Here is a 26,478-nt window from a genome sequence, read left to right on the forward strand (position 1 = left end):
AATTTATGGATTAAAGGACGTACGTCTCAAAGTCAAATAAAATAAATATACTCCTTTTAGCCTACCGTTATCGTTCGACTCTTTTAATTTTAGCTTATATCTTTAACCAATATTTCATAAGTTTATATGAACACTTCACAGAAGAAAAATCCAAATATTTTCCTTTGGAAGAAAATGAAGAAACAATTAAAACATTTATCGATGCATAGAGATAGAGTTGCTAAGCATATACATTTAAGTTAACCCAAGAAAGTACACCTAATTAAAAGACTTAGCCAATCATACACTACCACATCAACAACTTTTAATCTAAGACTGTTGATGTATTAGTGTTTGATCAGCTTTGAAAATAACAAAACATGCATAAACGAATACTAAAATAACAAAAGCAGAAACACATCAAAAACAGTGTCCATCAGTAAAATCCATCATGTTGGTGAGTGTGCTAAGCTCAAACTCATCCTCATGAACCCAAAGTGAACTCAAGTAGTTACTTCCTTGATGGTCTTCTTGAATTTCATCCCCGAGAATATTATTGTTAGCGCCAATATTCGAGATTTTCGTTTCTTCTGATGTTTCGGTAGGATTCGGGAGATTGATTTGATAAACAATATCACCATTGCTCTGTTTGGTTTTCTGATCTTTGATCCCGAGTTTCTTACTAAGATGCGTGTTCCAATAGTTCTTCACTTGATTATCCGTTCGACCCGGCACTCTTTTAGCAATTAAAGACCACCTAATTAAATACACATATAAACAATGAAATAATTATCATGTGAAATATTATGTATTGAAATTAGAGAATAAAAACATGTGTTACCAAGCAAGTCTGTGAAGACAATCACGAATATTTATGATTATTTAACGTGGTAAAAAATGGATAGAAATAGCTGTTTTTTCTTCTCTTGAAATAGCTATAGATTAATTGAGTAGATAAAAACTAAATTTGAGCAAATGAAGTTATACCTATTACCAAGCAACTTGTGGAGCCTAATGATAAGATCCTCTTCTTGCTCGGTGAAATTGCCTCTTTTCACATTAGGGCTGAGATAATTCATCCACCTCAATCTACAACTCTTTCCACATCTCTTTAAACCTAACGCACGTAGATACAATTATTTAACCGAGGACCTTAATTCATAAAGATAAAAACAAGAAAGGTAAGGCTATATAAGATCATCAATCCTCGCCGTTGAACAGTACTAACGAGATCATAAACTAAGTTTACTTCTTAATGTAATAGTTTCTACCGAAAAACACTAGATATTATCCAGATTCAAGTTGCTTTTGCGATATATGGACTTACTAAATTTTAAAAATAATAAAAATCTATTAACTTAGATTAAAAGGTAAATCTAAAATAACATAATATATAGAACCTTAACTGTAGGCCATTCGTAAAAGAAAATCATACGTGACAAAAAATCATATATAGTGTCAATACGATTAGAGAGAGAGAGGGGAAAGAGACCAGTCTTTTTGGCAATACGATTCCAGTGGCCTTTGCCATGAGCTTTGACATAATCCATGAGGATCTTGTCTTCTTCTACTGTCCATAAACCTTTCTTGTACTCATTGTTTCCTTCGTCACCACTACTACTTACTTTCTTTCTCATTCTTTTTGTTTCTTTGGAAGATAGACGAGAGAGATCATAAAACGAGAGAGATAAAGAGGTTCTTTTGAGTAGTTATTTGACGGAGTTATTAATAGTAGTACTACAAGTTCAGAACCTAGTGGAATATTTATGTATAAAGGTATAAATAATATTTATTAAACGATATACTGGTATAAATATATACAAGTATTAATGATTATAGACTTATTAGATATTGACATAAGGTATTGATTGTGTCTAGCATGTGATGATGATATGTAAATAATAATGGACTTGTGAGATGCAAGCTGGTAATTACTGATACGGATTAGTTTAATGACTTAATCTAGATTTCTAACGAAAACATGGACCGCTTAAGATGGTCTTGGGAGACACAAAAATCACGTGTATGTTTTTAAAAGATTCGGCTTTGATCTTAGAGCTCTTTCGGCATCGAAGTTTCATGTGTCAGGCTAGTGTTTAAATATCTTCTTTAACCTTGATTAACTGAAATGAATCATAAGTATTTATAATAAAAAAAGAATTGTTAAGAGATATTAGACCGAGGATATGCACACCACTATGGTTAAACTTATGAAACCCAAAGAGTTTGAGACCATTGCAAAAGAGAAGTTACACATCGCAAATATAAAGAGGACTGAAGCTTCTTGCTGCCGCAACCTAATCGGAAGATGTGAGAGATAGTAACTGGCCTGCTTCTCATAGGTCGATGGATTTTCGACTAACTTATTAATTATAATGGAGTTGTTACCTTTTTTTTTTATCGAGTAATAATAGTATTTTAGAAAAAGTGTTCGTTTTGAAGATAGATTATTTATTTATGAGATGCATAATTTTAATTTATATGACATCCTTTATCAGAAAATACATTGATTAAAAAATGAAATGCCTAATAGTTTTTTTTAAAAATTATTTTGTACAGTGATACCCTTGGACCAGCGTCCGGGAATCTTGGATTAAACGATTTCCTAGAGTTAATTTTGTAATTTGTTTTACTAATTAAATAGTAGAAATTTGTACAATAAGTAATTAAATAGTGGGCATGAGAGTTAGGAAGTTAGAGTACTTTATTCAATTAGAAGATGAATTGACACTTTGACTCTCTTGGGATTATATTTTTTCACGGAAAAAAAAAAAACAGTGTTATTGTAAGAAAGTAAGAGAGAATAGAAGCTCCTTCTCTTATCATTAAGATTTCTTGATCTCTGTGCCCCACCATATATCTTATCTTTAATTTACGTATAGTTATTGTTGAATATATACTTTGATAACAATATAATCAATATAATCATAACTGTTTCATAAAAGTTATATTTGTATACATCAGTACTCTTATCAGCTATATGACAAACAATAATAATAAGATCCATAAGTAATATTTTGCATCCATAATTAATAACTAAGAGTTTTCTCAGATGCAAAATATTGAAAACATTTGAGCAATATGCATCAAAATCTTTCTTTTTTTTTTTGACGATTTCTGCATAATTAATAACTATGCAGAAAATTGGAATGATCTATTTGGGCATATACTTGAACATAATTTATTTTGAAAAAAGAAATCTTTTTTTTAATGAAAGGAAAATATAGGCAATGATATAGCTGGCACATTTAAATTTCTAGACATATTTAACTCTTAACGCTGGAAGTTGAGGCAATATATAAGAGGGGTAGTAATTATATGCAACATTTTATTGTAATAACTATACAAGAGGAGTATGTATTTTTACACTAGATGTTAACCCGCGGTACACCGCGGGTCTATATTTTTATTAAATAAAAAAATTGAATATTTTTATTAAGATGATCTATAAATATATGCTACTGTATAGTACACCTTGGAACAATATTTTATAACTAATAATTAGAAATTTTAAATTGTATTTATTTTATTAATATTGTTTGTCTTTTTTTGTTTAGTGTTTAAGATTGTATAATTGTATTTAGATTGTTAATTCTAGGATTTTACCCGTAGTATATCATCTCATATTAATATCGACCAAAACCCGTCTCACCATATAACTCTGTCCCGTGAAATTAAACATCATTTTGTCATTTTATTATAAAGTTCAAATATTTATAATAGTTGAAACTTCATAAAAGTTTAATATCAACCCAAACTTCATAATTATATTTTGATTGTTATATTTAGGATTTCACCCGTAGTATACCGTCTCGTATTAATATTTTTTATAAATATTTATAATATTTAAACTTCTTATAAATTCGTATAAAGTTCAAATATTTATAATAGTTGAAACTTCATAAAAGTTTTAATATCGACCCAAACTTCATAATTGTATTTTGATTGTTATATTTAGGATTTCACCCGTAGTATACTGTCCTGTATTAATATCTTTTTTTTTGGTCGTTTCCTGTATTAATATCTTTTATAAATATTTATAATATTTAAACTTTTTATAAATTCTTCTAAAAATTCAAATATTTATAATATTTGAAACTTCATAAAAGTTTTAATATTATACATATTTAAAACATTTAATAAAGTTAAACTTTTTCTAAGTAAATTCATAAAATTATTATATAAATGTGATCAAATTACATATATATTTTGTTTTTAAAACATTCCTATTGTTGATCCTTGCTTAAGTAGTACACCACATTACTCTTTCTCCAATAATACTTTCACGCTTAAAAAATGAGATCAAATCAAAAGAGGATTGCTATAAACTTCTACTTTCTTGCAAGAAAAAATAAACAAATTAAATTAAGAATTATATGGGTGAAATTAAATAAACAAATCAAATTAAATATTGTTACGATCTATTTTAAGTAATCTATATTTATGTCAATGAATAAAAATTAATTATTTGCTAAACTGAGTAGAAATTGATTTTCAAATTATTATTCTTTCCAAAATCTTAACTAAAGATTTGAGCATTAAACGTTTTTAAAATGTATTTATAGTAAGTGATTAATTTTTCCTAAAATTTCTATAACAGTTGTATAAAATTCAGTTAGTTGTTTAGGCAAATAATTAATGGATTAAGATCAACGTGATTATTGCTAACTAGATGTTAACCCGCGGTACACCGCGGGCATAAATATTATTTGATTATTTTATTAATTATTAATTGTAAAATTTTATATCCTTGCCATAGAATTTTTTATCAATTTAGATGTTTAAAACTCAATATACTTCTATATATTTAAATGTATAAAACTCAATATAGTTGTATATATCAATTTCATTTTACTAAAATAGATTTTAAAAAATTCCAGTAGATCAGTTACTTGTATTCAAATTATGCCATTTCCAATTTTATAAAGTTAGAGAAATAAGATATTGTATTTGATTTCATTTGAATCTATTGTGTTTAATAAAAATACAATTTATGGTATATATGAACATATTTTTGGTGGAAAAGATATAACAATTTTAAAAGTGTGTAAATTTAGAAGATAAAGTGTTTTGGATTTAATTTATGTCATTAGTAATAGTTAGTTAGATAAAAAAGTTTGTATAGAATAATTAAATTAATATTACTGTATTTGGTCAAAAAAAAAAAAAAAAAAAACAAACCAAACACAAAAAAAAAAAGCAAAACCGAAGAAATGGCTTGGTTAGATGATACCAAACCGGTCGGTGCCTTAACGGAATTTTCAATTCCGACAGGCTTAGATCTTCAATTCACGATCCTCAGCAATCTTCAAGCTCTGAATTAAGCTTCTCATACTATCAAGATTTCGATTAATGTTTCGGATTGCAAATAAGTTCTCTCAAATTCGATTTTGATTGTAGCAGAGCAAAACCTCCGGCGATTCAAATCTCCATGCAGCATTGAATATAATCTGGCTACTTCAGTATATGCATGTAAAGGTTGGTGCTATAAACCGAGTGCGTAATCAAGCAATGGAGTACAGAAGACAAATCAATCAATTGTTCATTTCATAATCGGATCATTCTAAAGGTTAGTGATTGTTCAACTCGATGATTGAAACTACAATTGTTTGTTAAGGTATGTTAAAAATGTAGTAATTGATGGTGAATAATAGGTAGAATTGGTAGTAGTTTATAGAAATGAATCAATCTACTATAACTCAGGTAAACGAATATATTATAGTGTTAACTGAAATTCTAAGAGAAGCATAAACGCGTGTTCAACTATTGATCTTAAATTCACTTTGAAATATGCTAGTTTACTGAGCCTAAATCCAGCACAAAGTCTTACGAAGATGGACAGAGAAGTAAAAAAAAACAGAAAGAGAAGAATTCATCAACTCCATAAGAAAGCAAGGTTAGTCTCCAGAAACCAATCATGTATGAAGAATAGTGTCTTAGTTTCAGTGTTTTATTTTAAACGGAAATTGCAGAACTTAAGAGTATGAAACTGACTTCAGATTAGTTCAGTATGAAGATAGACATTTGATTGCCGATCTCCTTGCATCTTTGAGTTTGAAACTGTCTTGTTTATTAGAAATCACGTTCCTACAATAGGAAAACAAAGACTGATGCATTAAAATGGTGTGTGGTGGTTTTGCATACCATAACTGAAATCTTAAAAAAGGAAATGGTAACTAAACTTACCTCTTTCAAGGCTTTCACTGTAGAGAAAGTCTAAGTACTGATGCGTCAGTCAATGTTTTGGAACACTTCCTTGAAAACAACATTGGTTGTTTTCTTCTCAATCTTCCCTTCTTTGTTGAGTATTAGTATACGCAAACCTTTTTTAGAAGTCACTCTAGACAACGCAACATATAGTTGGCCATGAGAGAAGACTGGTTTAGGCAAGTAAAGTCCAACTCGCTCAAGAGATTGGCCCTGACTCTTATTGATAGTCATAGCAAATGCAACTGATAGTGGAAACTGTCTTCTACGCATCTTGAATGGCAGTTTTGTGTCTGAAGGAGTAATGTTTATGAGAGGAACAAAAACGATATCACCAATTCTGTCTCCTGTTATAACTCTTGCTTCCACAATCTGATTACAAAGCTGCGTAATCTGAAGTCTAGTGCCGTTGCAAAGGCCTCCTTTAGGATCTAAATTCCTAAGCAACATAACAGGAGCACCAATCTTTAAACGCAAAGCATGATTAGGCAAACCTGAAACCTTGATACTGTTTAAGAAATCTGGAGTAATAACAGGATTGCTAAGAGCATCAGAATCTGAAGGATCTATACTATCAGCAGATAGATAAATTCTTTCTGGACCTGTAGAAAACAAAAGGGATATGATTAGTTGATTAGAGTAGCAACTTAGCAATGATTATAAAATAACCAAATAAACAGTAAAGACTTAAAGTATACTCACTATCCAGATGCTCAAGCATATACTGATTGATAGTGTTGACATCATCATTTTTTGGTGCTAGAATAGCTCTCGCTTGAAAGAATTTAGGATCACGGATTTCATGAAGCTTAGTTGGATCTCCATAAATTTCCCTAGTAATTGCTTCTATTGGATTGTCTGCTTCTGTAATCAACAAATCTTCAGGAATATCTATAACCACTTCACCATCATTAGGCTCATTGATCCTACCATCACCAACAGCTAACAACCAATCTGAGAATTCTTGGATTTCTTTAGCTTCCTGAGCACTTAAACTGTTGTTTAGTAGTCGCATGTTCTTGGTCAACTTTAAAACCTTGCAGTGATCCCAAAGGTATGAAGCATTTAGAGATGACATAACAATTTCTGCTCTACCAGCACCAGTAATAACAGGTAGTACTTGTCTAAAATCACCTCCAAATACAACTACCTTTCCACCAAATACCTTGTTCTCTGCGTGTTTGATAATATCGCAGAAGCTTTTATCTAAAGCTTCGAAACAAAACTTGCTCATCATTGGCGCTTCATCCCAGATTATGAGAGATGCTTCTTTAATTAAATCTGCCAAATCTGATTTAGCTTTGATCTTGCAAACAGAAAACTCATCAGGATTCAATGGAATAGAAAACCTTGAATGTGCGGTTCTTCCTCCTTCCAACAACAAAGAAGCAATGCCACTGGAGGCGACATTAAGACATATTAGACCTCTACATCTAATAGCCGCAGAGAGTGTCTTCCAAATAAATGTTTTCCCTGTTCCTCCAGAGCCGTAAACAAAGAAAACTCCACCTAAACCATTGAATACTGCGCCGGTTATCTCATTGTATACACCTTTCTGTTCAGGAGTTAGCTTGTCTCTCCACTCGACATGCTGTTCTTCCAAGTTAGATTCGATGTTATATCTCAACTCATCGACAATAAGACGGTTTGAATTATCAATCCCCTCTCTTGTAGGCTTAGGGAAATGATCAAAATCTTCTAGAGTTCCTCCATTGAACAACATAATTTTCTCTATCTCCTGTAGGGTGTAGTTCTTTATTTGAGCTTCTGTGAGTGTAAGGTCTGCAAATAGTATTGTGGAAGTTAAAACAGACGATTTCTGAATTGGACTGAAAACATTATTTAAATAGTAGAGAAATGGATCATAAACCTGGATTATTGTACTCTTCTTTCTTCTTAGCCAAAATATCTTCAGATAATAGATGCCATGTTGCTGACCAAACATGTTCTGGTCTTGCTAGAGACATAGAAAGAAGCAGCATTGAAAAAAAATTCCTCAAAACAGGAGCAAAACTATGCTGACCTAATTCAATCAGACCATCTATGTAGACCTGATCATCATCTAATATGCCACGTGCAAAACATGCTTCTTTGTAAGATGGATAAACCACACCTTTATATGTCTTTATGTCATCATAACTCTGTGGACCTCTGACTATGTTTAGGAGGACTCGAAGATAGTATTCATCTTCCATTTTCCTAGGGACATAATTAATACGACCCAAAGACCAGCCTCTAGATCTCTTCTTAAACAACTTGTTCTTTCCGTCCCAAGTAAAATAGGCTGGTATTTCCGCATATAGACAATCTCGTGCACGCTTTCCATTCTTTCCAACTGCATTTTTTCTATTCAATGTCAACCAAGCCATAAACTGAGAATCCTCATTGGATATACGTTCAATAACATCTTCTATGTTTCCCTTTGGATCGAAATATACTGGTTGCTTTCCTTCCACATGAAAAGATAATTTCATGACTGGGGTTGATCTATGTTGAATAGGAAATTTGAAAATTCTCCAAACAGCCTCTGAAGCTGATACATATCTATAGACATCAAAAAAACTGAATAAATAAAATTGTAACAGGATAAAAACTCACTAATTTACATTTGGTTAAGTTCATAACATACCTGCAGTCAAACCAATCTTTTATTTCATTCTTCTTTTTCTCATTTGAATTTGGATCTTGAGCTGGATTTGTTGTATCACCAGTTGCTGTAGCACCAGTTGCTGTAGTATCAGTTGCTGTTTCCCCTGTTGATGCCTGATTCAATGGCTCAACGATAACTGAAACACGATCTGGGCCTTTGTTTATATACTTAAATAAGTATTTTATAGAACCATTCTGATTGCACCATTCGATATTGATATGAGCATTATAGCGAAGCGAGAGCTTCTTATTATAAGGCACAACATACCTATTGTCACATTTAACATCACCTTTCTCGATATAATCTTCTGTGACCCTCCTCCTATAGATAGGATAACCATCAATACCAACCTTAGTGATCTCTTGATGTTTTTTAGGATAAAGCTTAGAACACTGGCCATCAACCATACACGGAGAATTGGGATTTGCTGAGCCACATGGTCCATGAATCATTGAGTTTTTGATAACTTCATATAGCTCTGGTTCTTTTTCTTTGTCTGGAATTTCTGCAGAAATGATCTTGTCAATGTCGTCAGCTGTTGGTAGTTTACTATTAGCATCCATAAATAAGAGGATGTGAGCATGAGGCAATCCTCTTTTCTGGAATTCAACAGTATACATAGCTGGAAGTGGAAACAAATCAATTGTTAGGGACAACAAATATAATTTTCTGTATTCTTCTAATTGAAACTGACACTGTAGAATTAAAAACTTACATGCAACTGTCTTGCCAAGCATTTTCCTTTTTGTTAAGTCTTTCATTAAAGAATCCAGCTTGATTTTAAATATCCTTGCCACGATGTCGGGTCTATCATCAGCAGTTAATCCTCTTGCTTCACAATATCTTGTAATCTCAGGCCACTTAGGATTACATGTAAAGGTAATGAAAAGATCAGGGAAACCATAACGCTTACAGATAGCCATAGCATCGTAATAGCTTTGGACCATATATCTAGGTCCACCAGTAAACGATGCTGGAATAAGAATCTGATTTCCTTCTTCAGCTAAATCTTTGTTTCCAGAGTTAGCAGCTTCTTTAATGGAGTTGTAATTATCGCATCGTAGCTTAGACTGATTAAACTTGATATAAGCAAGGCGGTTTGATTCAATAGTTGTATATGCATCACACAAAAACTGTTGGAACAACCTCTTTGTTTCAAGCAGAGTATGACACTCATTTTCCCTCTCTTGAATGCGGAAAGCAAACCACTGCCTCATACTTATACACTTTTTCTTCTTATTGGTGCTTGATTTGTAACACTTCTCAATACCAGGCCTGTAGCCATCTTCACCATAACAAAAGATTAGAGGGTATTGTAGAGCCAAATATGAAATATGAATCTGGCTTATCCGCTTTAGGCGACCATTGGAGGATTTTTCAAGTATTATGTCACGAACTGGCATGTCAGGAATGAAATCACCAGGGATCAAAGCTGCAACCTCTGCTGCTGTAGGCATATTGTATTGCCTCCCATCAACACCCGGACGATCAGCAACAATACGCATATGAAAGGGTGAATCATCATTAGATTGAAACCTCTCTCTTGCAGACCTGAATTTTTTGACATAAGGGTTTGAATCATTAAGCATTTTTATTATTGCTTCAATCAGTTCCTTGTTCACTTTTTTTTTCCAAGAGGTAGAGCTTTGGTTTTTACCCTTGCTGCAATGATAATAAGAAAACACATAGTTAGTTAAGGTACATCTTAATATAGTAGCAAAGGTAATATATCAATATTTTGGGTCTTAAAATACTATTATAACTCTTACCCAATCACAGTAGCTCTCTCAGCAACTTCAGTTTCAGTATCAACTATATAAAGTTGTGAATACTTAGCATAATCCCCAGCAGCAGGTTTTAATCCACCAATTTGATGATAGTTTCCTCCTTGCAATCGAAACATTGCAGGTCCTTTACCTTTAGGCATAGATTTATCTACCTTCCCACCAAGGGAGGTCATTGCAAAGAGCATGTTATAAATCCGTAAATTCTCTCTGAAATTTCTGCTGATTGCATCTTTCCCTTTAAGAAGCTTCTTTATAAGCTCTGGTGATTCCTTGAGAAATGGCAATTTCACTGTGCCTTGACCACAACAGAGTGTAAATATGGGATCGGTACGAATGTTTCTTTTGTTTATGCGCTCATCAAACCACATCAAAGCACCACAATACTTACACTTGTATGTAGGATCACCATGATCTAGATAGCCTAAAGGTAAAATAGAGTGTTACTAATATTTACTTTTCATAAGTATGCTATATGAAAATCAAATAAAGTTAAATAAAAAGGTATGCAATAAGTTCTAACCTGTTTTCTTTGCTTTTGCTGCTGCCCTCTTTGTGGGGACATTTTTTCTTGGCCGACCTCTTTTCTTAGGCTGATTTATAGTTTGAGTAACTGCTTTCCTTTCTACACTTTTCCTACTAACACTTATAGTGGGAGTAGTGAATTCAACAGTTGATTCATCAGCTGAACAATTCAAATCAATAACTTCTTGTGGAGAATTAAATATCTGTTCAACATGAGGTTCCTGAATAGGAGCCGAGTAACATTCTTCTAATTCATCTTCTGTGCTGCTAACAGAGTAGTTTTGTGTACCATCAGATTCACTGTCATTCATTCCAATATAATTAATATCCTCTATACTTTCATCATCAGTGCTACAGTCTGTAAAGGTTGGTAGTACGGGTTCTTTTTCTTTTCCTATGAAGAAAAAAACAGATATTATTAAGTAATGTATTTAGGTAGTAGATGGAAAAACTCTGAAAAGTAAGACAGTATCTTAAGAGATGTCTGTTACCTTTGTCTGTAGGAGAAAATGATGCATTAGCAAAGGCGTCTTGTAAATTTCTGATATGGCAGTTATTTTCTTCTGGAACAGGTGTATAGCCTGACGGTTTACCTAAGCCTGAAGTAGGAAGAGCAGTACCAAGTGTTTGATGTGTCTGTTTTGCACGAAATGATTGCTGCTGATTGGGAGGGGTCTTACGTGTGTCATCATTTCTGCAAGGAAGATTGGTAATATCTCTAAACACTCTGCTAAAGGCTGATTTGAGTGGAACAGAACTATTTGTGTTCAAGACATTAGCTTGAGTAATTTGGCTCTGTAGTGTTGGAGTCTGAAATACACGTGATCTTTTAGCTGGTTTAGGAGAAGAGTTCAGGTCTAGTAGAGGGTGCTTAGGCTTACAGATAGTAGTTTGAGTAATTTGGCTCTGTGATGTTGGAGTTTGACCAACCTGGACTCGTTTATCTGGTTTAGGAGAAGAGTTCAAGTCTAGAAGAGGGTAGTTAGTCTTAGAGCAAGAAGCTTGAGTAATTTGGCACTGTGATGGTGAAGTTTGACCAACCTGGACTCTTTCCTCTGTTGTAGGTGAAGAGTTCAAGTCTAGAAGAGGGTAGTTAGACTTAGCGCCATAAGTTTGAGTAATTTGGCTCTGCGATGTAGGAGTTTGAATAACACGGGATCTTTTAGCTGGTTTAGGTGAAGAGTTCAAGTCTATAAGAGGGTAGTCAGGCTTTTTTTTCATAATTGAAAACAAAAGACTCACAGCGAGTTTATGCAAAATGGTGCTTTTGATAATCAATGACCTTCATATTGAAATAGCCTTTTCGAAATTAAATGGCAGATACGCCAGCAATCCACTAATATTGATCTGTTGAGAAAATATAGTTACTTTCTATATTCTAGGCATTGAGATAAAGTTAGATGGTTCAATGAGAATATTTTCATAATCTGTTCAATTATTTTGTTAGTGATTCATATAATAATTGATAAGTTTTTAAAGCTAAGTTTGGTTGATAATTGCGCAGATTAAGGAAATACAGGAAGCAATGAAGATCTTGATTGATGCTTCTCTAAACCATACCAATACCAATAAATAAGGTATGCTTTCAAAACAGTTTCTTAAACCAAATCATTTACTTGACTAAAGTAACAAAATGGCAGATACGCCAGCAATCCACTAATATTGATCTGTTGAGAAAATATAGTTACTTTCTATATTCTAGGCATTGAGATAAAGTTAGATGGTTCAATGAGAATATTTTCATAATCTGTTCAATTATTTTGTTAGTGATTCATATAATAATTGATAAGTTTTTAAAGTTAAGTTTGGTTGATAATTGCGCAGATTAAGGAAATACAGGAGGCAATGAAGATCTTGATTGATGCTTCTCTAAACCATACCAATACCAATAAATAAGGTATGCTTTCAAAACAGTTTCTTAAACCAAATCATTTACTTGACTAAAGTAAACGAATTTTCCAAAATATTTAGGTTTCTGATTTAGTTTGAATTAAATTCATAACTAAGTTGTAACCTTTATATATAAATAGGCTTTAGTCTTAAACTTGTAGACATCAAAATATCAAAAAACCACACAACTTGTAGCCCAATATCAATACAGATTAAAATATTAAAGAGAAACATAGTTTGCAAACTCTTGTGCAGAGTTGCAGTAGTAGATAATAAAACCAAAAGAAAATTAAAAAACATTCAGAGTTCAAAAGGGAAACTGAAAACATAACACCTAAAATTCAAGTTCTCCATAAGAGGTAGCCACCGTAGCATATCCACCGATATTCCTCACAACTATTAGTTCTCCTCAACCATCTCCATCATGACATCTTCCTCATCACTTGAAGTATCTTCGAATGAGCGCCTAACAGAAAATAGTTGCATTTATATTAACACAGAAAAATGAAAACATTAAAGAAGTCTAAAATATAAATGATACTTACAGGTAGCTTGGTATGTCTAGCTCATAGAAAATGGGATCAATGTACAGACGTGAACAGCAAGATTCACTCATTAAGACATTGTTTCCTATAGTACAATAATGAACACAGTCAATATAACAATGCAAATATAAGCTCAGCAAAAGCAAACTCTCATTAAAACCTACCACAGTACGATGAGATCCTCCAGAAACGCAAGACTGCAACTATCTTATCATAGTTGTAGTCTACAGAGCTAATTCTCCTGGACCAAGCGTTGACAAAGAACTCACACCACTTACCAATAGCAACGCATTTGATAGTCTCACCCCTAGATTTCATGTAGCCATTAAAGCATATTGTTTTTACCAGATAAAACATGATAACAAACTTCATTATCTTGTACAAAAATAGACAGAAATATTGATAACTTACACATTGTTAGCAATCTTGAAACAAACATAGCGAGCTTCATAATCTGTCTCCCCAGGACGACAAACAAATGGAAACCTTCCGATGGTTGAAACAGCAGAGATCACACCCATAGCATCTAATTAAAAACACAACACATAATGGTCAGAAAGACATATAGAAAGATAACTATATAACTTGAACAAAGTGTCTTCTATTACCAGTCACATAGGTTCCATCATCTGGATGAGGGTTTCTGAAAGCATCAGGAGTCACAAAATCAAAGAAATTGCTATAACCCTTAGATCTAACAGGCCAAATGGTTGTTTGTCTGATACACCTAATCTGAAGTGGCATGGCTGCAAATCTGGTTTGGTATTCTGAGGGCACGACTGGTTGGAAGTCAGACATGTAATACCACAAACCTTCTTTGAGTCCAGGTTGAAAGTTCCACATGTAATTGTCTCTAGGAATTGTTGCATCGCAGAAATTACCCTAAAAAAAAAAAAAAAACGTTAACAGACAGTAAGTAAAAAAACTCATAAGATGATCTTCACTATGTTTAAAACAGAAGGTAAGAATTTCAAAAAAACCTTCTCATCTGCGAGAATCATGTTGGTTAAATCACCATTCAATGGTGGATTGTGATGCCAGATACGCATTATCTTAACATAAACCCTCCAATCTGTAGAGTTAACGCGAATTTGGGAAAGAAGATGCATATCAACCATTTTTTTAACTATTCTGCTCTGCTTTGAAAAGCGAAGTTACAATGTTTCTCTCTGTATGTGCTTCACGATAGGTGAAGTTGGTTATATAGAGAGATTGAGTAAGAGGCATAAAATTTTTAAAGAATAAAGAGGAAATCGAAACGTTATTACTTGTTTTAACAATATAGACGATATTTTTTAGATTATAGAGAATCATTGGTAATGATTGAAAAAGTTGTCAGTTACCAAATGATTACTTTTAAAGATACACATTGTACATTGTAGATTTATCTTTTATCAAGTTACCTGTTACTTATGGAAGCTAGATATGTTTTGCATGATTTCTTATCGAAGTTCCCAAATTAAAAGTAACTATGATTTCGTGTACATTATATATAGACATTATATATTAATATTACATAATTTTAATATCCTGTATATATATCAAGTTAATTAATATCCTCATTTAGTTATATCTATATATTCATTTGTATGTCTATTATTAGACAAATGAATTAGGTATATAGATGAAGTTGTAGTATTAAGTTTTTTTATTATTATTGCTATTCTAGTATAGAATAAGAATATAAATAAAAGAAATGATATAGTGAAAGCTAGTTGCATTCGTGAAAGAGTAACAATAGAAAGGAAACAGAAAACAGAATAGCAAGAAATAAAAGAAAGCAAAGTCTTAGAAATCTGAAAGCAATAAGAAAACAAAGCATGGAATAAACCGGTTCACAGCAACCATTGTTCACTTCTTTTCAACCTTGACCTTCACACCACCTTTAACACTTTTTCCCTCCTTCTTCACCTCAAGTGTGCCCACTCCACCATTGGATACAACATTGTTAATCTGATGGTCATATTTGATAGCATCATCCTTAATCACCACAGAAACATTGGGAGCTATGTCCTTCACATTTCCCTCTTGATCTTTAGGAATAGAATCTTGATCACCAAAGTCAATAGGTTCAATGCACAACTTCTTAGAAGAAGAAGAATGATCAGAAGAACCGGGAATGTCGGCATACACACGTTTAGATGATGGAGTGACAGAGTCAGAAGTCTCTTGACTCATCTCCAGCATTAGTGGCACCTGTAGTTAAACAAAGGATGAAATTAGTACTATAGCCTAGCTGGTGAAAGGATCCATGTACTTCTGCTTGTGTTATTCAAAAATGTTCTGTCACAACAATTACCTGATCACCAGACACTATAGATGCAGGATTGACCAACTCCTGAGAATCTTCCAGCAACTGTTCTTCAAGCAAAAGGCCATCTTTCTGCAAAACTTTAGAGACCTTGTATATCTCCTTCCCATCCCAGATATTCTCTTTCTCAACACACACCAGGAAAAGGAATGTCCTTCCATATAGATTCCTAATTGCATCTGGTATGTTGTTTGGGTCATCAATCTAAAATTTAAAACATATCAGGAACTTGTGTGACTAATACAATGTAGACATATATTTAAATATAAAGTAGTTCATGAAACCTCATCAACGGAACCATTAAGCACAGATGGAGCAGACTCGCCAATGATTTCAGAGCAAACTGAATCAAAAAGTAACAGTTTAGCCTCACCAGTGTTGTCCATCACATTAGCATAGAGCATAAACCTGCATCAAATGTAAACAATTATGTAAGATATCTATTTTACATTTACAGAATAATAAAATGTCAATAACGTAGTTTTTCACCTAGCCACGACATTAGTGACAACAGATTTGCAAGTGTCACACCAGAACCTCGGCTTCTTCCCTTTGTTATTCACACCATTCACTCCATGGTGGATATGTGTGACTTTCTTGTTGCAAGCACGACAACTAATGTAATACCATGCCCAGTCGGTATCAATTGCATAGATAGTACACATTAACCTTGCCTTGCCAATCTAACAAAAACTTTAGATATGAATATGGATATTTATAGACATTAAAAAGTATTTGTAATGATAGCTTACTCAAATAATTACCTCGACAGAGTTAAGGAGATCCAAAATGGTCTTCCTAGGATGATCTAAAGAAGTATCATCCTGATTGGCAACAACAATCTCAAACTTTGGGACTCTTTCACGAAAGATACACAGTGCACCATCAGTTGGGAGACTATATGTCAACAACATGAAATATATAGGTTAGTTCCATAGTACATCTATATAAGTAGGCTAAAGATTTAAATCACATGAAATGATTACCTTTGAACAAACACAGCAACTTCAGGGATTGCTGGATTCACAAAAACTTGTGAAGCATCAAATGAGTTAGACAAAGTCTTTACACCTGTAGAATTTTAATAAGATGTATGCACCATGACTTTGCTCTAAACAGTATCAGTATATTATTAAGGCTGGTAAGATTCTGTTTTATGTACCTTTAAAGGATTTGATCTTCACAAACCTCAACAAACATACAACAGGACGCCCACCAGCAGTTTGGCTTCCTCTGTACACAGTCTCAGCAAATGATCCCCACAAGGTAACACCGATCCTTTCATCACTTTTTATTTACAAAACAGAACATATTATGTAGGATCCATAGTAGATATATGGATAAAAGATTGAAAACACTTACGTCTCATTTCTCATCTCAAACTCAATCTTGCTAGTTGGTTTGTTGTTGGCCTCAAGAGTCAACAACTCTCCAATCATAACAATCTGGCCAATAACATCTATAAAAGAAAAGCAGAGGTAAACATATTTCATGATCTGTTTGTAAACTGTTGTTTATCGCATTTAATATATATATAAATAAAAAATATACTTACCAACCAATATGTATGGATTAAGATCTCCATTTTGAATTCTTTTGAAACTGGCTAGTGTCAGGTAACTTGAGTCAAAGACAGGATCACATGGAAATACATGAGTTCCATTTGTGAAAGTCATCTTATATAGATGAGAGGTTGGACGGAATTGGCCACTGGCATAATTGAGAGCAAAGATCTCAATGAAAACCCAATGACCAACAGGTAAACTTGAGACATATCTGCTCACCAGTTCTTTCTTCACAGTAGCATGAATCTTCTTGCCCTGTGAAAGAACAAAAAACAGTAGAGTCAGAAAAAATAATAGCTTTAAAATGGTTTAATGTAAACTAATTCACAGTTAACATTGGCTACTGAATTACCTCCATATCAGATAACACCAACTCTAGAGTTTCACCAGTGCTGGCTGTGTACTGCCGCCAGGAGTGAAGTACCTTCACTTGGACTCTCCATTGTGTGGTGTATGGCCTGACATCTTTGAGGTAAGCAAATGTTGCAGCAGCCATTGTTTGATGGTGTATGGTAAGATCTAATGTTTAGATTAGAGGCTGTGAGGGCTGATGATAATGAGAGGTTAGACATGGAACTATATATAGGGTCATATATTAGGTTAAAGAAAACTTGATCACAAAGCATATTGGTATCGCAATCTTGACCAAATCGGCATAAAATCTTAGCATTGCTATAGTTATGGAAGTTAGATAAATGGTTAGCAATAAATAGGATGTGATCATCAGAAATATTTGGGAAGGAGAAGATAATGTAAAGATACTCTGGAATGATATGAACAGAGGATAGGCGGGAAACATAAATTCAATTAGTAGAGGGAAATACATATTTGGAAGTAATTTAAATAGACATGATATGGTCTGTGAGCAGTTATTTGTTTTGATTGTGTAAATATTAGTAGAATCAATTAGGTATTATTAGCATCATTTCGATATTTGATTATGGAAATAGTTTATGAATATGTCAAGTGCGAAATAATAGCTTAGTAGAGCATCAAAACATATTTGGAAGGAATTTAAATTGACAGATACTGTAAATAACTTTAATGCAGATTGCCTTGGCGAAAATAAAGGAACAACGGAGATTGCATTTGGCGAAAATATACTTAAGGTATGAGAGATGTTATTTGAATTGATTTTGGTAAAAATAAGTAGAAGAATTAAAGACAACATGGCTTTATTTATTAGTTTGAAATTAATACAACATCCCTTAAATCTCTTATTCTAGATCCGAACAGAATTAAACCGGGTCAAACCCGGATCCAAAAGAATTAAAGCAAAAAAGTACTGTAAAAATGTTAATATAGATTGATCTGTTAAAAATAAATGTTAGTGTTTTATGTAAAGTTAATATGAAAAGATTTAAAATGATTTTTGTGATTTTGTTTTGTTTTTAGTTTGGATTTTAATCCAACCACTCTTTCTTTGAATTGTTTAAAAGATTGTATAGTAGAATTTAAAGGAACAATAGATGAGATAAGATATGTGATATTAATTAGTTTAGATTGTGAATATATTCGAAATCAATTAGAGAATAAAGTTATTAAGTTACGATTAATGTGGCAATTAGTTTAGGTAATAATAACAAACTGAATTCTGCGAATGGTAAATGCTAAGTATCCGGAGATGATTAATATGGAAATAGTATAAGAACTAGATCATCACCCGTACTACAGTACGGGTTAAATTTCATTTATCACAAAATTTATAAATTTTATGTTTTAGAATAAAGGTATGATATATTATAATAAGTGAAAAAATAATATTTTTTTGTCAGCCCCTATATATAATATTAGAATGAATATATTTTCCTTTTTCTATAGTATTCAATTATGTATATTTTTTTAAGATATGAAAACGGAAAATAAGATTATTTAAAAAAAATTAAATTTGTTTGAACAATGAGTTAATTTGTGTTAACAACCACAAAATAAGAGTGTATATAATTTAGTTAGATCAAAAATCAAAATATTATAAATAAATCGCATCTAAAACGTAGATTATTTTGAATTACTTAAAAAATTAGCTATTATTTTGAATTAATTTAGGAAATTATTTTTTCAAATTCTGATTCATTGGTTGTTAAAATAGAGATTTGTTTGAGCTAATAATGGAATTTACCAATTATTCACATAATCATTGATTCTAGAGCTGCGGATGGAGATATTCGGGGGATACGAATTGGATTGGGAGTTCCAAGTATCACTCATCTTCAATTCGCGGATGACTCTTTATTTTTCTGTTAAGCCAATAGTAGGAACTGCCAAGCTTTAAAAGATGTTTTTGACATCTATGAATACTACTCCGGCCAAAAAATAAATATGACCAAATCAATGATAACCTTCGGTTCAAAGGTCCATGGTACTACTCAAAATAGACTAAAACAGATTCTGGGAATCAAAAATCATGGTGGTGGAGGAAAATATTTGGGCCTACCAGAACAATTTGGTCGGAAAAAGCGAGAAATGTTTGATTACATCATTGAAAGAGTTAAAAAACGAACTTCAAGTTGGAGTGCAAAGCATTTATCACCAGCCGGAAAGGAAATTATGTTGAAATCGGTGGCTATGGCGATGCCGGTTTATGCGATGTCATGCTTTAAATTACCAGCTGGAGTTATTGATGAAATAGAGGGTGTTCTCATGAACTATTGGTGGGAAAAGGATGCAAAGAAGAGAGGGATTCCATGGATTGCGTGGAAAAGGTTGCAATATTCGAAAAAAGAAGGGGGTTTGGGATTTAAAGATCTATCGAAGTTTAATGATGCTTTATTAGCAAAACAAGCATGGCGAACAATACAATATCCCAACTCTCTCTTTGCTCGAATAATGAAAGCAAGGTACTTCAAAGACGATTGTATATTGGATGCAAAACAAAGAAGTTACCAATCTTATGGATGGACATCTCTGCTTGCGGGATTGGATGTGATAAAAAAGGCAGTAGATATCTTATTGGTGACGGAAAAACAGCTCGTCTAGATAAAGACAATGTGATCGATGCTCACCCACCGCGACCAATTAGAACAATAGGTACAGAAATGACGAATACAGTAAGCCATCTTATATCAAAAGAAGGTTCATTTAGATTTTGGAATAGCCAAAAAATTCTCCAAGGCATTGATCCTTGTGATCATAGCTTCATTCACAACATATATCTTTCCAGAAATGAACCTCCTGATAGAATGATATGGCATTACACCACCTCTGGCGTTTATACTGTTCGATCGGGTTATTGGCATCTTACACACGACCCTATGGATACACAAACTAAACCAGCCATTCCGCATGGTTCAGTGGAATTGAAGAATAAAATTTGGAAACTTCCGATCATTCCGAAAATCAAACACATGCTATGGAGGATAACATCACGAGTTATTCCTACTTGATCTAGATTAACTTCAAGAGGAATGAAAATCGACCCACATTGCCCGCGGTGTCCATCTGAAGAAGAAACGATCAGCCATGTTCTGTTCAATTGTAATTTCACACATTTAACGTGGCGTCTTTCAAACTCTCCGGTGCTGAATGGACATCAATTCTCAGAGAATTCAGAGGAAAATGTATCCCATATAATCGAATCTTATGGCAACCAGAATCTTACCGAAGCTCAAAAACTTCTCCCATTTTGGCTTATATGGAAACTTTGGAAGGCTAGAAACAAATTGGTCTTTAATAACTTCAGAGAAAGCCCAACACGGATCGTTCTACAAGCACAAGCTGAAGTGGAAGAATGGTTACACACGTTGGGGTCATGATCTGCGATACCTTCGGAAACAAGGCAGTTTCAAACTCAGACATCCTCTTGGACAAAGCCACCTTTATTTTTCGTTAAATGTAACTTTGATGCAAGTGTAGATATCAATTCATCTCGGGGTACAGCCGGTTGGATAATTCGAGATCATCATGGAGAAGCTAAAGCATGGGGTTCATCAAAACTTGCGCACATTTCTTCTCCTTTGGAGGAGGAAACAAAGGCATTGTTAGTGGCTATGCAGCAAGCTTGGATTAGAGGGTACAAGAAGATCCAATTTGAAGGAGATTGCGAGATTCTTATCAAGGCGATCACAGGCATGTTATCACATAGCGAGATTGCAAACCTTTTACTTGATATTGATCTTTGGTCATCTAGATTTTCTTCAGTTTTCTTCACCTTTTTAAGACGTCATTGTAATAGCATTGCACATTGTCTCGCTTCCTTTACTTGTAACACTACAGAGTTCTATTCTGACTCGGTGAATCAGCCTTTGTGGCTCAGAAACATGCTTTGTAACAATTCCAGTTAATTAATATATTTAGTTTGCAGAAAAAAAAAAAATTCACATAATCAAATATGTTACGAACATATATTTGGTATATAATAATACCAAATTCAATCCGTGTGTGGAGTCTATATTTTCATTTTACAATCCGTATGAAAATATTGCGGCACAATCTATTATTTATTATTTTCAAAATTGCTTACAGAATCAAATTTTCAAATATTTAGAAGTGCTAAACCTTATTTAACCCATCTCATCATAAAAACTTAAAATGCTGTCTGTTATAAGGATCATAACTTTCTACCATATAATACATTACATTTAACCCGCTGTCTACTATAAATATTTTAAACATTTTTTTTTTTAGAAAATCAAATTAATATATTTATAATTTTTTTTATCTTTTTAATCTATTAAATATTTATGATATTCTTTAATATATTAAATTAAACTTTTTTAAAATGTTCCAAATTAAAATCTTTAAAAAATTTTATTGTAGTAGGTAAAATTATGAATTAAAAAAAAATGATATGAAATTAAATATAAATATTCAAATAGTTATAAGGATCATAACTCATTTCATCATATAATATATTATATTCAATCTGCCGCCTATTATAAATATTTGTTTCGAAAAATCAAATTAGAGTATTTATACTTCATAAATTTTTGACCTATTAAGTATTGATGATACTAAAAAAAAAGAATATATTACTCAAATATGAATTTTGACCCGTTAAATTTGTTCTTTCATACATTGAATAATTTATACTCGTTTTTAAAAATTCAAATTTTTGTATATGCGGAAAAAAATTTACTTTTTTTTTTATTATATAGATGATATAATGATTTATTTATTTATATAAATAGAATCATATAAAGATGAGAGGTGGAGTATAATGATTAATAACAAATTGATATGGTAAGTTAGATATCAAATCTTATATGCTCATTTTGATTGGTCATTTTTTAAAAGAAATTAATGATAGATTTTCGTTTTTATACTTAAATTAAATTAATTAAATTACATAAAATAGTATTTGACTTGTTTATCCTTAATGAGTTGAATTAATTTACTTTATAAAATTTTATTTCTAATGGCATTCTTAAGTAATTTTTTACAAAAGGAAAGGTTAGTTAAGGGTATGTTATAAAGTGTACTCCCCAAATAATAGTATAGGATATGTAAATGAATTAAAGACAACATGACTTTATTTATCAGTTTGAAATTAAGACAACATCCCTAAAATTGCTTATCCAAGATCCGAATAGACTAAAACCGGGTCAAACCCGGATCCAAAAGAATTAAAGCAAAAATGTACTATAAAAATGTATATGTAGATATAAATGTAATAGTTATGACGTAGAATGTATGATGGAGGAATTTGATGGACCTAACACCCATTTATTCACAATCTATCAATATCATTCAATTTTGTTTGATTTTAATATCTGGTTTGGTTTTCTATATATGGCCTAGGAATTTTTGATTCACATGTTTGCCATATTCAGATATACTTACTTATGTTAATTACATACTAATTTTTTAGTTCTGTTATTTACGTAATTAAACTGCAATTTAATATGAGGAAATTATCTTATATGATTATATCATTAGAAGGCATAAGCAGGACACTGGTCTTTTACATGTGTGCGAGTTTTAGCTTTTGCTATTCTCCTAAAATAATTATATTGTCAAACTACGATAAGAACATAATTCGTGCTAACGTGTATCGCTGATTTTTCTAGGTTAATCTTTACGTTCCCAAGTGATTCAACAAGAATCAGTGAATCACAACTGGTTGGGTGCAACCCCTCCTCTCCAAGGTTCGACTCCTCCTGTTGTTATCAACATTATTGTGGGAAGTCTGTCAATTGGGCTTTGCTCCAATTTGTTTACTTGGTAGTCAGAAATGCATGCGGCCTGACTATCTTCTGGCACTTAGTCGGAAGACATTCCAAACTCGGGATAGGCAGAATGGTAGCCAAAAAGGCCTAATCGTTAACACGGTGGACCAGTCCACTATGTAGCACATCGGTGCGTTCTTACCTGTGCTAGCCGATAGGGTTTATGAAAGAAAAAAAAAGTGTATCACAACGAAATGGCGTCGACTCGTGTGTGTGTAGTAATAACTTCGTGGGCTGAACAATTCTAATTGCCTGATTTGGGTTTAATTTTGGCCTCTGGAAAATGTAGGGCTCATTTCAATGCTATAAATAAGGTCAGTATTTGGGCTCAACTTTCAAAAGCACAACTTTAATTATTCGTGAAGTTTGTTGTTCGATGAAAAAAAATTGAGAAGTCATCTCTAAAAAAATCAATAGTCAAAAGACTCGAAGTAACATATAGCCTCTTCATATTCCAGTAATTTAAAAATAGTTAAAAAAAAAAAAAAAAATTAATGTCCGTTGGAGATTTCATTGGACGACTCATGGAAAAGTATTTGTTCATGATTCTAGTTATAAGGTTATCCTTGATGCATACATCAACACCATGACTGGTCCAAAATAAGGTCAAACTTAATTGGTAGACACGAATGAGAACTTTGTAAACTGACGATGCCATATAGGACTAGCCGACTAGTCATGGTGTTGATGTTAGTTATGATGACACCTTTAAGAGATAAATTTGCGTTTTATATCACTACACTAATAGAAACTCCACATCGTTTAAACAAGTAGTAAATAGTTTGCTAAGTAGCGACTTTTCATAAGTTTACGTCGTCGAACATCTAGGTTGATTCAATTCAACCACTCTGCTAGCACCATTAGAATTAAAAAATATATTTTTTGTTTCAACGAAAAGACTCGAACCTATATTATAAACGAAAGATACCACTAGACCACAAATTTACACGCGACTCTAAAATACTGTTTTAAGTTAGAAAAGAAGGAAATCATAATAGCCGTTAAAATGCAAATCTTTTCCTTTTTAAATTGGGAAAAATGTCGTTTAATAGCCGAATTTTCAAAAAATGACTGTTTAATACGTGAATTTGTTATATGGCCAATTTAAACATGAAGTAAACGTTGACCGGCCAATTTAAACATGAAGTATTCATTGACCAGGCCAAAAACCACACGCCGTTATCTGTCGTTAACATATCCGATAACAGCCGTTAACGATTCCGTTATTACCTAAAACGACGTCGTTTTGGGCTTTCCGATCTCCACCAGAAATCGCCGGAAACATAATCGCATCTTCCACTGACGAGTGACCTAACCCCAAAAGATGTCCGATCTCATGAACCGCCACCGATTCAAGATCCACCACCGACGTCACCGGTAAAACCCGACGGCTAATTTCACCGTCAGAGATCAACCAATCCTCATCACCGTCTAAATGTAACATCCCCTTAGGAGGAGATGAAGCGTGCGCTAATGTCCCCATAGCTCCATCAAACGGCTCTCCATCTCCATGTTCACCGGAGAAAAATCCGATCACTATATCAGCTCCGAGGAGAGACTCAGAGCGCGTGAAATTCAACGGAGTCACCTCCGCCCATTGCGTGAAGGCGCGTGCAAACACGCGTTTAACATCGTCGGTTAAATTGTTCTGCTGCACAAACGCGTAAGTCAGATCTCGTTTCCGTTTCGGCCACCGTGGCTTCCCGGGGAAAAACGAGTACCGCTTCGTCGTACGAAGCTTTCTTCCACCGTTCATCTCCGAAACTCCGTCGATCGTATCCGGATTCCCGCATCTCGGTTTAACGATTTGCCTAGAGTCGACGAATCGAGTTTTCCGGTGACTTTGAGATTGAAATTAGTCTGGTAAGTATTGTTCGCCGATTGATAGATCCGATTATGTTTCCGGCGATTTCTGGTGGAGATCGGAAAGCCCAAAACGATGACGTTTTAGGTAATAACGGAATCGTTAACGGCTGTTATCGGATCTGTTAACGACAGATAACGGCGTTTGGTTTTTGGCCTGGTCAACGAATACTTCATGTTTAAATTGGTCGGTCAACGTTTACTTCATGTTTAAATTGACCATATAACAAGTTCACGTATTAAACGGCCATTTTTTGATAGTTTGGCTATTAAACGACATTTTTCTCTTTTTAAATTGCATTGGGTTTTTTTTTTTATTTTTTAAATAAATTTATTCTTTAAGTTTTTTTTGTTTTTTGCAGTTGTCATTTGAATGGCTATCATAATTGACGAAAAAAAAAAAGAATGGCTATCATAATTCGGTCTTATTTATTTTTTATTATTCGTTAGGTTTTTCAGTTGTCTGATGGAAAAATTCAGAAGCCATCACTTAAAAATCAATCTTTCAAAAAGACTCGAAAGAAGACTCCAAATAGTCTTTCCTTTTGTTTTTTTTTTCCAGAAATTATAGTTACAAAAATAAAATATTGTGGCCGTTGGAGACTTCATTGGCCATGACTCATGGAAAAGTGATTGTTCTTTTTCCATGATTCTAGTTGATCATGCTTGGTGCATGATTCAACACATATTTATTTAAAGTTCTATACAAGTTGTTAGAATTCTAGTAAATTTAGTATTTTTTCGGTAAAGTAAAATTATTAATTCATGGTCACAAATCTTGCGCTACTAATGTTAAGCATATATAAATACATTTTTATTTGCTTTTTAAATTCAAAATTTATGAACCACAAAGCTAATAAACTTGAATATTTGTAGGGTCAATGAATTTATTAGTGTGCATATTTTTGTAGAAGAAAGCTGGGAAATATCCTTTAAGTAAGCTATCATACATAAATTATTTAATTAAACTAATATCACCTCATACACTAATTTTT

The 26,478-nt window shown here is 33.0% G+C and overlaps 2 protein-coding genes, 2 long non-coding RNA genes and 1 pseudogene across 5 annotated transcripts; 2 read left to right on the top strand and 3 right to left on the bottom strand.

Moving 5' to 3' along the window:
• Positions 1–147: 147 nt before the first annotated feature.
• LOC9307699 (transcription factor WER) lies at positions 148–1,747 on the bottom strand. 2 transcript variants are annotated; one of them, XM_002873642.2, is made up of 3 exons: positions 1,472–1,747; positions 967–1,096; positions 148–736 (listed from the first exon to the last, which is right to left on the bottom strand). In XM_002873642.2, the coding sequence occupies exons 1-3, from the start codon at positions 1,614–1,616 to the stop codon at positions 400–402; spliced, it is 612 nt and encodes a 203-aa protein (XP_002873688.1). In that variant the 5' UTR covers positions 1,617–1,747; the 3' UTR covers positions 148–399. The 2 variants fall into 2 exon arrangements, with proteins under 2 accessions (XP_002873688.1, XP_020877105.1); XM_021021446.1 differs by having other exon boundaries at positions 967–1,088; positions 1,472–1,522.
• A 3,447-nt stretch (positions 1,748–5,194) lies between these two features.
• LOC110227835 lies at positions 5,195–12,725 on the top strand. The gene is made up of 4 exons (XR_002331509.1): positions 5,195–5,548; positions 5,777–5,875; positions 11,718–11,854; positions 12,650–12,725. It is a non-coding gene; the product is annotated as an uncharacterized LOC110227835 (long non-coding RNA).
• A 3,430-nt stretch (positions 12,726–16,155) lies between these two features.
• LOC110227862 (replication protein A 70 kDa DNA-binding subunit B-like) lies at positions 16,156–16,803 on the bottom strand. Its single transcript, XM_021023730.1, has 2 exons — positions 16,381–16,803; positions 16,156–16,299 (listed from the first exon to the last, which is right to left on the bottom strand). The coding sequence occupies exons 1-2, from the start codon at positions 16,554–16,556 to the stop codon at positions 16,167–16,169; spliced, it is 309 nt and encodes a 102-aa protein (XP_020879389.1). The 5' UTR covers positions 16,557–16,803; the 3' UTR covers positions 16,156–16,166.
• A 727-nt stretch (positions 16,804–17,530) lies between these two features.
• On the top strand, positions 17,531–18,744 carry LOC110227192. The gene is made up of 3 exons (XR_002330979.1): positions 17,531–17,650; positions 17,820–17,928; positions 18,507–18,744. It is a non-coding gene; the product is annotated as an uncharacterized LOC110227192 (long non-coding RNA).
• A 5,980-nt stretch (positions 18,745–24,724) lies between these two features.
• LOC110227897 lies at positions 24,725–26,131 on the bottom strand (annotated as a pseudogene).
• Between the last annotated feature and the right edge of the window lie 347 nt (positions 26,132–26,478).

Source organism: Arabidopsis lyrata (genome assembly GCF_000004255.2).
Source record: "Arabidopsis lyrata subsp. lyrata unplaced genomic scaffold ARALYscaffold_6, whole genome shotgun sequence".
Classification (NCBI taxonomy): domain Eukaryota; kingdom Viridiplantae; phylum Streptophyta; class Magnoliopsida; order Brassicales; family Brassicaceae; genus Arabidopsis; species Arabidopsis lyrata.

Bases quoted from the DNA above. Each gene is read 5' to 3' on its own strand.
- LOC9307699 (XM_002873642.2), bottom strand. From the start codon at position 1,616: ATGAGAAAGAAAGTAAGTAGTAGTGGTGACGAAGGAAACAATGAGTAC. The intron at 1,097-1,471 runs GTCTCTTTCCCC...TACGTGCGTTAG, and splicing joins TCGTATTGCCAAAAAGACTG to GTTTAAAGAGATGTGGAAAG. The intron at 737-966 runs GTATAACTTCAT...GTATTTAATTAG, and splicing joins CACAAGTTGCTTGGTAATAG to GTGGTCTTTAATTGCTAAAA.
- LOC110227862 (XM_021023730.1), bottom strand. From the start codon at position 16,556: ATGTGTACTATCTATGCAATTGATACCGACTGGGCATGGTATTACATT. The intron at 16,300-16,380 runs GTGAAAAACTAC...CATTTGATGCAG, and splicing joins GTCACTAATGTCGTGGCTAG to GTTTATGCTCTATGCTAATG.